The sequence below is a fragment of the Anser cygnoides genome, chromosome 4, assembly GCF_040182565.1.
Source record: "Anser cygnoides isolate HZ-2024a breed goose chromosome 4, Taihu_goose_T2T_genome, whole genome shotgun sequence".
In the NCBI taxonomy this organism is placed as follows: domain Eukaryota; kingdom Metazoa; phylum Chordata; class Aves; order Anseriformes; family Anatidae; genus Anser; species Anser cygnoides.
In genome coordinates this window covers 3,291,090-3,303,935 of record NC_089876.1, presented here as the reverse complement: position 1 = coordinate 3,303,935, position 12,846 = coordinate 3,291,090, and the positions used below count along the sequence as shown (strand labels likewise).

At 46.6% G+C, this 12,846-nt stretch overlaps 1 protein-coding gene across 3 annotated transcripts in view; it reads right to left on the bottom strand.

The window, feature by feature from the left end:
• The window catches only part of SMOX (spermine oxidase), a 73,654-nt gene that overhangs the window by 4,326 nt on the left and 56,482 nt on the right, over window positions 1-12,846 (bottom strand). For 2 of the 3 annotated variants that reach the window (XM_013182319.3, XM_048059757.2), the window contains 2 exons: window positions 6,232-6,405; window positions 3,235-3,934 (listed from right to left, as the gene is read on the bottom strand). In XM_013182319.3, the coding sequence (XP_013037773.1) occupies window positions 3,235-3,934; window positions 6,232-6,405 (874 nt within the window). The remainder of the gene's footprint in view (window positions 1-3,234; window positions 3,935-6,231; window positions 6,406-12,846) is intronic. The other variant, XM_066997089.1, reaches the window with a different exon arrangement.

Sequence of the window (12,846 nt, the reverse complement as noted above, 5' to 3'; positions counted from 1 at the left end):
ACACAACTGAAGCTCTGGTTGTGAACATGTTTGCAAGACACGAACCACGAAGACCGGCAGGGCCAGACTCTTTCAAGGAATACAGTTAATTGGACTTTCTCAATCTGCTTTCAGATGGGTGTGTAAACATGTGCCTTTGCCTACAGATAGAAGTAACAATCAATATAAATGTGGAAACCTGTAAGAACTGAGCACACGTTCCCTGTCCAAACTGAGATAAAATGCCTAAAAAAGGACCTCAGCCTTCACTAAAACAGGAGGGCACGTATTATTATGCTGCTGACTCCCTCTTGTGAAGCTATGGGAGATAAATCCAGGTGCCTCAACTAATCCCCTCTTCGTTCAGCTCTGGGAGATGTGGCTATATAGATTTACTGGTTATGGGACTGGATTATCATTATATCAACTCATACCGATCAGTTAAGACTCCCAAATTTAGATGTCTACCTGAGAGCAGGGCGTTTAAAATCCCACCGAGACCAACAGAGATCTATGGTACTACCCACATCTTAGTGTCTACAGCCACAGAGAGACATGAGGATACCCCAGGCATCCACACGGGGCTGCAGGTATGACACAGCCCTTAAGAGAGACCCGTTCCCTTCCAGAGAAATAGCTGGAGGACAGGCAGGACTCCTCAGGGCGTCTCCAGCCTCAGCTTGACAGATCAGCGAGCCCTTCAGATTATTATCATCATCAATTACTGCCTTCTGGCTTCTCACGCTCGGAGCTTAGCCAACGAAGAAACCAGAGCAAGACTTCTAATTGTCTGAAGGCATCCCGTTTAATCAGATTTACAGGGATGCTGGGCTTTTCAGCCATCCAGTTGCGAAGGGCTGTAATTGTCCATGGTTCTTAGGCTAGAACAATCCCGAGAGCTTTTCACAGCAAAGCCAGATAAGCCCCAGCACTAACCTGCGAGTGAAATTTGAGGTCACAGAGGTATATCACCTCTTACAGAGAAATCCTCAGAATAAAATAACACTCGGTCTAAACGAATGGATTTAGCACAGGATGTTTGTCCAACATCCTTTGAAGCCAGTGGAAAGGCTTCCAAGAGCAACGGGCCAGCAAAATATAGCTGCAAATGGGAACCCACCTTGCTAAAGTCTTAACCAGAGAGCAGGGGGCTTTCGTGCCCAGAACACGAAAGCTCCAAAAGGTGAAGCGAACATTAAATGATTCATACAACCTATTTTCATTACTGAGCATAAGGCCCTCTCTGTATTCAGTACAGAAAGTCTTCTTCAGAAGATGTCCCAGAGCACCAGGCGAGGAGTGGGAGCCCTGAAGTACCTTATGGAAGAGGCTCTCCTTCCATCCAGCTTGGGATCCTCAGGGGACAAGTCTCCCAGCTGAGCTAGCTGACTAACATGACGCTGGGCGATTGGAAGCACTTTAAAAGCTGGGTTTGGTGGGGATACATGGACCAGAGGGGCCTGGTCATTTTCAGGAATGACTACAGTTGGATCGCAGATAAAAGGTTGCTTTATTCCCCTCTCCAAAAAATAAACTGCTGGAAAAAGCTACTGCCGACGGCAGTTCTAGAACATTTTGCTTTGAGGACTTCAAACCACGATCGTTTGCTAAGGAAAGGAGCTCCCTGCTGTACAGACACTCGTGTTATTTCAGGCTGCCTGGCACCTGGCCCACGTCAGCCTCGAGGTATTGCTCCGCCTGTGAAGTCCCTAAGGAAAACAGGGGAGCAAGGGTAACGGGATAAACCGAGGTACCTTAGCAGGGCCATCCTGGAAGTCAGGTGAAAAGGTTTTCCACAAACTAACAAGCTTATTTTCCAGCAGAAAGTGGAACAGGTCATGTTGTGCAATGGGTGCTCCAAGGACAGGCTTTCTTCCCGCAGTTCCGAGCAGCCGAGGGGATCTCTCAGCTCATGAACGAAATGTTCATTGCACTTTTCAACCTGAATTTCTCCAGGGTTAGATAACCCGGGATCAGCAGAAGGTTGAGATAGAGCTCACACCGCAGAAGAGCCTGATGGACAGTGACCAGGTGCAGTATCAGCTGGAACAGCAACTGCAGCACATACTGATGAGCCAGTGCCAGCATATTTCCGTCCCAGGAGGAAGAAAGGGACATCCAACACACGCAAACAATAACAACAGCAAAGGAGCACAAGAAGGAAGAGGGAGAGTACACTCCATTCTGCCAAACCAGGACAGACCCAAAAAAAACAAAGTCCCATGGGTAAATCGAGGTGTTGTTTTGTTTTGTTTTTTAAAAAAAGGGGTTAAGCAAGGAAAGCTGCCACAGACGAGGTTGTTTATACTCTCCGGGAGATGTCAGCACTAGAAATACTTGGCCCTAAAGAGAAGGGCCTCCTGCCACGCCCCCGTGGGGCAGCAGCTGGCCTGCTGAGGCCAGGAGGAACAAATTCGTGTGTGTCGTGCTACCGCAACGTAACGTAGGGATAAGTCACGCCGCTGAAAACACGCAGCTCAGGAAGCAGGAGCTGCCCAGAGCCCAGCACACACTGATTCATCGTGCTTCTCTGCAGGCTGCGGGGGAGCCACGGGCTCAGCATCCACCCCAAACGCACCGCTGAGCAGACCGAGACAAGGATTCCGTTTTGGTCCCTGCAAGAGGGTTTTTGAACGTGCAGTCTAGCCTATGATTTCTGAAGAGAGTAATAAAATGCAAAACCTCTTCTGGCAGTAGCCAGTTAGGCGGGTAGTCCTCAGCTTCCAGGTCCCTTGCTCTAGATCTCTGCATTGTAGGCAGCAAATGGTCTGTAAGCACAGGGGGAAGCTACACATGCGAAGGCAAATTTCTTCGATTAACTGGAGGTCCGTGGACAAGAGGTAAGGCTGGAAACTCACTGGGTGCTGAGATTTGGCTCACACGAGTAACAGACAGATATAAATAGGTTAATCATGGGACCCGTCCCTAGAATAGCATAAAATGCACCTAATCTGGAGGACACTGCTCTTATAATTGCATATGATTTGTGATTAAATAAAGCAGAGGATGTGGGATCCTCAAGCACTTCAGCCCACCGCTTCCTGAGCTGGTTATCAGCTCCTCTGTATAAATAGCTTCCAGGCACACCCAAGCAGGAGGTATGCTAGAAGCACTTGCCCAGCCCATTCACAGGGACATAATATGCCGAAGAACTAAAAATTCCTCTAGCGTACTTCCTTCCTAGTGGTTATTCAACACCCAAGCCCCGCTCTCCCTCTCTTCTCCACTCACCAAATGAACCAGAGCATGGCTGACCTGTAAATTTCCGTAGCATTTCGGTGCAGGTTTCCGCCACAGTTTCATCGTCACACTTCTCCATGATCAAAGCCTCTTCTCCACAGATCCAGCCACTCAGCACGTGGCCGTACCGCTCCGGTGGGTAGAGTACATCGAAGCTGCAGATCTTCTTGTACCACAGGTCCTCGGGATAAGTCAAGCTCTCACTCTCCGCCTCATCTTCCCAGACAAACTGGATGCTGTTGCATTCAGAACTCCAGAAAGGCTCTTCAAACTCCAGGAAAATCTTGTCGGTTGTGTTGATTCCTAGCTTCTCGATGGCCATCACTTTCTCCTCGGGCAAGCGGGGATGAAACAGGCTCTCGTGGCGTTTCTTCAAGACTCCCAGGGACACAGTCACAATGACGTGGTCGGCTGGGATGAACTCACAGTCCTCGCACTCCACGAAGACATCAGAGCCCTTGTCCTCCTCGGGGAGGTCACTGTTGTGGTCAGCCACCCTCTCGATCTCCTTGCTGACCGACTGGTTCCAGTGGATGCACTTGACCGGCTTGCGGAGCTGAATGACGGACTCGGGAATGGAGCGGGCCAAAATCTCCACAATTTTTATGAAACCGCAAGGAATGATGTGGTGAGCCCCGGGGATTTCGGTCCATTCCCCAAATTCGCTGAGCGAGACTTCGTCCATGCTGTGGGAGCTGCTCTCGCAACTCTCTACCTAAGGAAAAGCAAGACAGAAGCGACATTGCCACACAGCAACCCACGGGGTCATTCTGCCTCAGCACAACATTGCAAGGGCAAAGAGCGGACGCACAAGCTGGGAATCCTGAATCCCCCCCTTATTGTTGCTAGCAAAGAAGTGTTTTGCAAGACCTGACGAAATCTACCCCTTAGCCTTGCTTCCAATCAGAGAAACCACTTTGTTATGGTCACACACTGCATCAGCCTTGGTTGTACTGGCTGTGATTCTATCAGACACCGTTCGGAGATGATGTATCTGCTCCTGATGGTAGGGGGTTACAGTTCTGACTGATTCCTAGCGTCTAAAAACCCTGAGCCCTGGCCAGGGACTTGCTGCTTGATGCTCCTACAACAGCAGCTGGAGCTGTGATAATCGGATGCTCTTCCCAATGTCAATAAATGTTCCCTGGAGGAGCCATGAAAAACTTCTGGCAGCTCTTTCTGCTGTCTGCAGCTTTCAACATGCTGTCAAACAGTCAGCAATCAGCAAGCTAACTGTCTGCAGGAGGTGGCAGGACCCGACACAGAAGGAACTGAAGGAGACAGAAAAGAGAAATACCAAGATGTGAGACACCTGCATTTGATTCACTTGGTGTGATTATCCAAACTTTAGATCCAGGACCTGCAGGTTAGCATTAGCAAGAGCATTAGGCATAGATACAGCTTGCCCTGGAACAAAGGCAGAAAGTTTGGTCTGTCTCGTGGTAAGTTCCTAATGACAATACTGACGGATGAGACATAATGATGTTAAAATCTTCAAGTCACCAGTCACAATGATTCCCACACTGTAATCCTTTAAGAATTTTAGGCAAAGGGAATATTACAGTCCCATGCCTTACTCTTTGGCCAATTTTCCGGGCCTTTTCATGCTTTCATGACAGTGTTTGGAAGCCTGGCAGGCCCAGACCCTCACCCTGTGGAGCACCCTGATGCAGGGCAGGAATCTCCGTGCTGAGCTAAGACATCATGCAAACAAGTCAGGCTGCTTTTTAGGAAAGGGTCAAAGTTGTACAAAGTAGTTCAAAGGCTGCTTCTGATGGCTTGGGGTTATTTCAACCATGAAGGAAAACTGAAAACCAGTTAAGAGGGAGAAAAACATGCAACTACCAAGACTATACTTCATCAAAGATAGCAGTTAACCCCCTTCTCTCAGCAGCTACTCTGATCTGATAGCCTTAAGTATCAGCAGCTTTGTTGCTCTCAGGTATTTACACATGAGAAGGGATTCGCAGGAGTTGCAGAAATGCCTCTGGCTGTAGCAACCTGTAGCCACCACAGAAATAACCGACAGAAAAAAACAGAGGCATATCAAATGGCTAACATCATCTGCATGGGTAAGGTTACAGGGATAACACAAGAAATAACCAGCCTCTGTGTAGCAGCTCTGGAGATGCCCTGGTAGACAAGCTCTTGGGGTAGGACTCTGAGAGATCAGAACAGTTTCGGGATGCCTGGGCTCAAATCCCAGCTTTATCACAGACCTCCTGCAAGAGACTCTAGGTCTTTATCTGTGTTTCAGCTTCCCACCTGTAAACAGCAACTACCACATACTTACCTGTGTCACAGAGTGCCGCTCAGCTCCCCTGCCTCATTTCATAAGCCTTTAAGTCTTTATAATTGAAATAGGAAGGACTGTTACACTTTACTTGTGGAGTGCTTGATGCAGCATTAAGTCCTCATCCCACAGAGATCTCATCTAGGCCAAGGCATCAAGGAGATAAAAAGAACTAGGGAAGCCGTGAGGAAAGATGATTAGGACATGGGTTTATACAAGCTACCTTTGACTTTATTGCTTTACTTTCGAAACGCTTTCCAGGGATTTCTTCAACAAATTACTAGTGTTGAAGTTACATTTTTTTCTGGTGTCTGAGATATGGGCAGAGGCAGAAGAGGGTAAAAGATACTCAGGCGGGATCAAGAAGTCCCTGGTGTAAGGCACAAGACTGTGCATTACTAGAACAAGCTGACAGTAGAGTAGCTTCAGTTGATAAGAAAACCTTAAATCACACTAAAAAATTTAACAGGGCCTAGGAAATCCCCTTCTAATTAGAAAACTGGAAGTTTAAGATAAGAAAAAAACAGTGAATGCATTATTCCTACAGCCTTAGCATATGCCTCAAGAGGAGAAGTTGTCGACACAACCAGGAACTGCCCCAGCTGCCAGAGCCCACAAAAATCAATTCCTCAGTGATAGGCAAGGCTTTGCCAGGTCTCTGAGGTTGAAGATTTGTCTGCCCTTAGTAAAAAGAAATAAGCAACGCCGTGCACACACACCTTAAGGTACTGCTGGATCATGGCTAGTTTCAGCCTCTTGACGGCCTCTGTGTCATCCGGATCGGCCTTGACACGCTTGCGGACCACGTCCCGTGTAAAGACGCCCACGCTATTCTGGCTCTCAGCATTGACTGGTTTACCTCGTTGGAAGAACTCCTGAGTCAGGTTATAGACCTGCAAGAGATGGGACAGGAGGTGGACAACGTGACTCACGGCAGAAGCCAAGCCCCGAGCAGGACGGTTTTTCCTCCATCCCAAACCAGCAAGTTCAGGTCGCCTTCCCTTGTCAACCTCAGAGATCAGCTTTAGCAGCCTCTTGTGCCCTCTGCTCCAACACCGTGTCTAGCTGCATCCACAGCTATGCTGGTCAGAAGGAAGAAAACAAGACTTCCTTCCAGGCAAAGATAATCACCCTTACTCAGCTGCAACAATCTAGTCACCATTAAGTCATTATATAAGCTGCTATTAAGGTCGTATTAATTTAAGTGTGTCCATTCTATCACTTGCAGAAGACCAGCTGAGGCAGTCCTGCTATTTTCCATAGCGAAAGCCTGTTATTCAGCCAGCTGTTTAGATGTTGCAGCTAAAGCAGCAAGCCAGGCAAGTGCAGGCTGCTGAGCACCTCTACAGAGACAGCCTGGATTCGCTAGGTGTTATTTCTAACTGTTATAACCTAACTATTTCATGATAATGCCCAGGAATCCACCAGGTTGTGGGAAATGAGTTTCATATTTAGCTTTCTGCTGTCCCCCAAAAAATAGGAAATAAGTAACACACACTCAGAAAAGGAATTTTGTAAGCAAAATCATCCTTTTACTTGATGAGCACAAGATAGGCACAGATCCATGGGAAACAAAATCTTCCTCAGTAGCTCCCACCCAGAGTCAGCCTGAGCAGGACTTGCAAAAAGATCCCTTCCTGACAATGTTCTTCTTTGAAGGAGATCCTGACATTTTTATGCCCCCATTTTCCATTATGTATCAGCTATTTAAAAACAAGCAAACAGCTATCCACCTTGGCCACCTGCTTGCGGCTGTCTGGAGTAAGTCAGTGCTTGAGCCTGTAGGATTCCCAGTAGAGCCTGCAGTTGAATCACGGCCCTTCATTTCCACGTAAAAACTCAGAGGAGTCTTTTAACAGAGGAAAGCTTTTAAAAGGTGCCTCCCAGAAGTGCAACTCACCCCGTTAATAACTTGTTTCCCCTACATGAGTCACCTTCTCCTCAGTATCATGCCACAGGGGCGCACAGTTCTCTTACAAGTAGAGATGCAAGATCCCTGCTCAGTGAGTTTTTCCTGTCAAAGATGGTTTGACTAAAACTTATGATTTTTTTTTTTTTGAGACACATAATTTGGGCATACTGAAGATTTCAACTTGAATATAAATGCCTGGTAGGAGGCTAGCTCTCCTCCAAAGGCTCCTAGAGCTTCTCATTTTCTTTTAATATGGCTAATGAATAGTGTTCTAATTTACTCCCATCACAATGCTCCCCCTAAGCTTGATTTTCTCTGGGGTTTTATAAGTAAAGTGAATTTGAGGAGGTAGACTGGAAGGATAATGAGGAAGGGAAGGTACTGAGAGAAAATACACAGGAGCAGTGGGAGCAGGAGAGAGCAGGTCTGTGAGTGAAAGGAGGAAAGAGTGGACGAGGAAAAGAGAGGGACAAGAAGAAAATTGAAGAAGAAAATAAGTGAAAGAGAGACAGAAGGTAAAATAAACTGAAAGAGCAGAGGAGAAGAATTCACAATAAGAATGAGTGGAACTGCTGAAGACATACAATGCAGACTTGGACATGGAGCCTTTCCGAGGAGATTTCCAGGTAAGAAAGGTGGAGACCAATTCCCTTTATGAAATTCAGGCTTCCAGCAAAGGAAAGGAAATGGTGTCTTCTCTGTCCCACAATGCCAAAAGCTCTTTGGCAGTTTCAGCATCCCATGGTTCTCAAGTCTTCCGATTTCCAAGGCCCAGACCACTTCCAGCAAGCACAAGCTGCACAGACCTTGCATCAGCACAACACAGCTCAGCTTCCCTAAGCCGATTGCACACTCTAAGCAGATAACGTATTCACGAGACAAGCAAAGCTGTGTTAAAACCCAGCTTCCACTTGGCCAGAAGGATAAGCAAACCATGGGTATGTTTTTATTAACCACTGGATTCTCCATTGCCCTACAGAGAAAAGAGCAGAAAGACCCCGATCCCTGTGCTGTGAACATCAAGTCTTTCCTGTCATCCCATCAGTCAGAAACCAGGTAATCATGATTTAAAGCCAACTGAACGGTTATAATCCTAAAATGGATCCACTTTGGCTTTTCTGTCTTCTTTCTGGCCAGCTTTGGGGCACCCACAACAGGGGTCTGTGAAGGGAACGTGGGCTCCCCCCAAGGTGTCCTCCCCATTACCTACAGGCTTCCACCTCCACGTGTTTACTACCTACGTGCTCATCTACCGCAGGAAGAGGCAGTCCCTTAGGAAGCACAAATCTAAATAAAGAAGCTTCTCCGAACCGAAGGAGGTCAGGAAAGCACATCCCAGGCCACGCTCCTTCCTGTCAGTGCCGGTAACGATCTGTAGCATTGTCTTTTTCTCGCTTGGCTTAAAAACTCGAGTGACTTAATCCCCGGTCAGTAAAAAAACCTTGACGGAGATAGGTCCATGCTGTTACTAGGCCAGACATCTGTCGGTGCGATAGAAGGGCAGGGAGGGACCAGTGACCTCCTTTGGGCCTGCTTCACCCCGTACGACAAGCCCAGGCACTGGACTTTAATGGGAGATGGCACGAAGCCCAGCACGGGGTGGGGAGGCAGAGAGGGGAAAACTTCGTGGTTCCTTGGCTGCAGCCCTCCTCCAGAAACTGTGCAGCACACAGGAGAAAGCTGACAGATAACGAGGCCATTAATTAGCTGATTGTTAAAGGGAGGGTTCCTGTTAAGCGGGCCTTTAGGGACCGTGGCCTTACTGAAAAGCCTCAGTAAAAAGAGGCACAGTTTCTAAACCAGGCCAGCCGGTACACTGCGAAACCCTTGGGAGCAGCGATTTTTCACCTGCATTTAACTAGCCAAACTCACCACCCCCCTCCCACCCCTCAGAAGTATCTGGGAGTTGGCCATAAATACCTGTTTGCAGAGGAAAATGAGGACTTAGCAGTGACAGAAGGGCAACTCTGAGATGGGCTGGCCCCATTTACATCTCCCAGCTGCGGACGCAGCCCTCAGTGGCCGCATTCCCATCCCTTTTCTTTGTGGGTCACACAGACGTGGTATAAGCAGAGTCCTAAATCCCTCCCAGCCCCAGGATCCCCAAATTACCCTAGCAGGAGTGGGGAGGAAGGTGGGAAGATTATGAACACGTGGCGTGGGCATCACACCCCCTGGGGAACCACCTTCCACAGCTTTTGCCCCTTCCTTTGAGGTGTGACCAAACGGACTGAGGATGACCCTGAGCAATGCCAGCCCTGCACAATACAAGGTCTCTGAAGGATAATCTTAAAACAACAGCGGCTGGAGAACTGTGATAACTGTTCTGCCAACAGCAGGCTTGATGCCTTTCCTCCCGGCGGCTGGAAATCCAGGGAGCTGCTCTGCGGGACTGGAGGCCTTCCCCCAGCTCATTTTTGCCAGTGCTCTCATGTTGGAGGATTCAGGTCAGCGTGGTCACAAGCTCATGATAGATCTTGACTGACCTCGATTCAGGGCACCAGCTTCTCACTGAAGGCAGCCTCTCATAGGGAGCTTTCTGCTATAGAAATGAAGCCTGCTCAGCTTCCTTGTAACCAAATAAAGGCTTCTGTGAGGCATCCCCACGGCTATTAAAAATCCAGGCTACTGCAAACAAAAAGAAGCAAAACTTGTAGAGAAGCAGAAGCCAGCCAAAAAAAGATTGGATAAGTGCCTGGAAAAGAGTAAGAACTCTCCAAATGAACTGGTGAGGCAAAGCTGAGTGGTAATGGGGTGCTCGGCCTTTCACAGCAGGGGAATTCAGCGTACAGAGGGACAGACCTCACCTTGGCAGGCTCCAGCCTCACTGACTCCACATGCGCAAGTGAAACACTCAAGGGAGATGCCCTGCACTTTGCATGCTCTTGAATTGGGTGTCCAAATGACAAGATGACCGGGACTAGAGAAATGCAGGTGGAGAAGCAGAGCTGGAGGCATAGGCTAGGGCCCAAGCACACGAGTGAGTGCCTGGGAAGCGAGCCGGCTGTGCAGGGGAAGGCAGGCACTTGAACCTGTGACAAATTTAGCCCCTGTTCATTCAGGACTACATTTTCCACTGTTAATGCCAGTCCTTGATTAGGCTTTACATACATCATGTGTTTGCTGCTTTTTTTTTTTTTTGTACGTCGGGACAGTTTGTGTCACAACCTTTGCTATCTAAGCCTCTTCTACAGGAGATGCAGGCTGAGAGATGACACAAGATGATGTTGGGACTGCTAGCAGCAGGCTGCCCAAGGCTCTGAGAAGGAGCTGGGAGTTCCTACGCAGCAGAGAAGGAGCCTGACCTCAGGGCCCGGTGATCTGTAAAATGGCTGTTTACGCTGGACAGCTTCATGATGTTGTAACACCAAAAATCCCACCTCAAAAATGTAGAGGGACAGAACTGAAGACCAAATTTCTACCAACAATAATAATAATAATGGAATGGAAATGGACTCTTAAAAAAAAAAAAAAAGCTGTGGTGGAAGAAAAAAATAGAAATGCACCAGGCTGACTCAGCACATGTAAACAGAAACATTCTTTGCAATTTATGCCAGAGGAAAAGGTTCCCAAAGCTGCATGCCTGCTGCACATGTTTCTGTCTTCCAACCCACTGTGGCACTTGTACTTCACAGTCTTTTTAACTGGTGTTTTTCAGGAGATCACATAGACCACCTTAATTCCCACTTTTCCTAAACAGAAGAGGGAAGAACAAACAGTCTACTGTCTTAAATCACTAAAGACTGGCCAATCTGACATCCCAAAGAGGCTGGGACAAGAAGCTAAACAAAACTGTAAGCTGCCCCACAAGAAATTCCAGCACACTTTGATGGGTTACAGAGAAAGCACCTCCCCAGCAACAGCAATTAGAGGCTGGCTGATGTCCTCTTCTTGGCTTAAGCTGTCCCCTACATATTTTTTTTTATTGCAGAGTAGCTGTAGACATTTTTACAATCCATAAATGTGAAATCCTTTTCTGTCTCCTAGCGATAAAGATATCCTGTGGCAACGATAAGCTAATTACGTGTTGCGTAAAGAAGATTAACTTTTAATGTGTTGTTCTCTCATGTCACTGGCTGTCCCCTTTCTCTTGCTTTAAAAGGAAGGGTAGATTTACCAAATTAATCATTTTTAAAACACTGGCACCTTGTTACAGCCTTTATCTTATCAGCTGCATCTCAAAGCTAAGTAGCTCTCATCTTTGTATTCTCTTCCATCAGCGCCTGCCTGCCTCTGACACACTCCCTTTGCTGGAGGTTTTCTTAACATCTTTAAGTCAGGATGATCACTGAGCACTGCATGAAGTCGGTGATGTTCCATTTACATAAGTAATGCTGCTCACTACAGTATTTTCACTTATTTCCTCTCTCTTCTACTCTTATTTTCTGTTAATCTTGCTCCACGTCTTAGCTGTCTTTTTTTCCAGCTTGCTGTGGTTCTGGTTTTGATTCAGTAATGTGAAAACACTGTTCAGATGAATAATATCCACCTGCATTCATGCAGAAAGAATTATCTTCCATGTTGAATTCCTGAATAATTCCATGCTGAATTCCAAAACTTTTTAAATTCCTACCATAATGGGTTTCTTTGAAATTCCTATTCCTCCTCCCTAAAACTGAAATAATTCTATGCCATCTCATCATGGATTCCAGATCAGAGCCCCAGGACAAAGTATTAAAAGTCTTTCCAAGCAAAAAATCCACATTCCTGCTCCACGTTCAGTTCTTTATAATTCTTTTCAGGCTACAGTGATTTTTCTCTTGATGACTTTCTAAATGCTCTCAGACATATTTTTAAACACTGAATATCTAAAAGTAACCTCAATCTAGTGTGTGTTCAGCCATGTGTCAAATACCAGTGAAGTTCAGTGTCAGATGAAAATCTGAAGTGTTCGGGCATGACTACAGACTGATGAAAATAATAATGTTTTGCTGTGTTTTAAATAACCCACTGAGAGGTCATATTACCTGGGCAGAAAGGAGAACTAGACATTCTGCATTGACCTCCCTAAACATACTTCATAAATGATATACAAAAAATGTGGGGAATAATTATATTGAACTTTAGCAAGCCTCCTTCTTTCTCTTACTCTGCCTAAAACTAAACCTTGCTACTGAAAGCAGACGTTATACCAATACGTAATACCAATCTGCCTATTTCGTGTGTTCATCACACAAATCAGTATAAGAAGCCCCATTTTTCCTCTTGAAGAAACACTAGGATCACTAGCAGCATTGCATACCTACATCAAAGTAAACTTGGCCCTTTCTGTCCAAGCATCTAACATTGGCTTATAGCTTCTTCAGCAGAGCTTAATCTTTCCACTAAATGTGCATTTCCATTCCCATCTTGAAGTCTTCCATTTAGTACTTCTAGGTTCTACTTCTGTATTTTTTTGTGTTTTATTTTTTTTCCAGTTTTG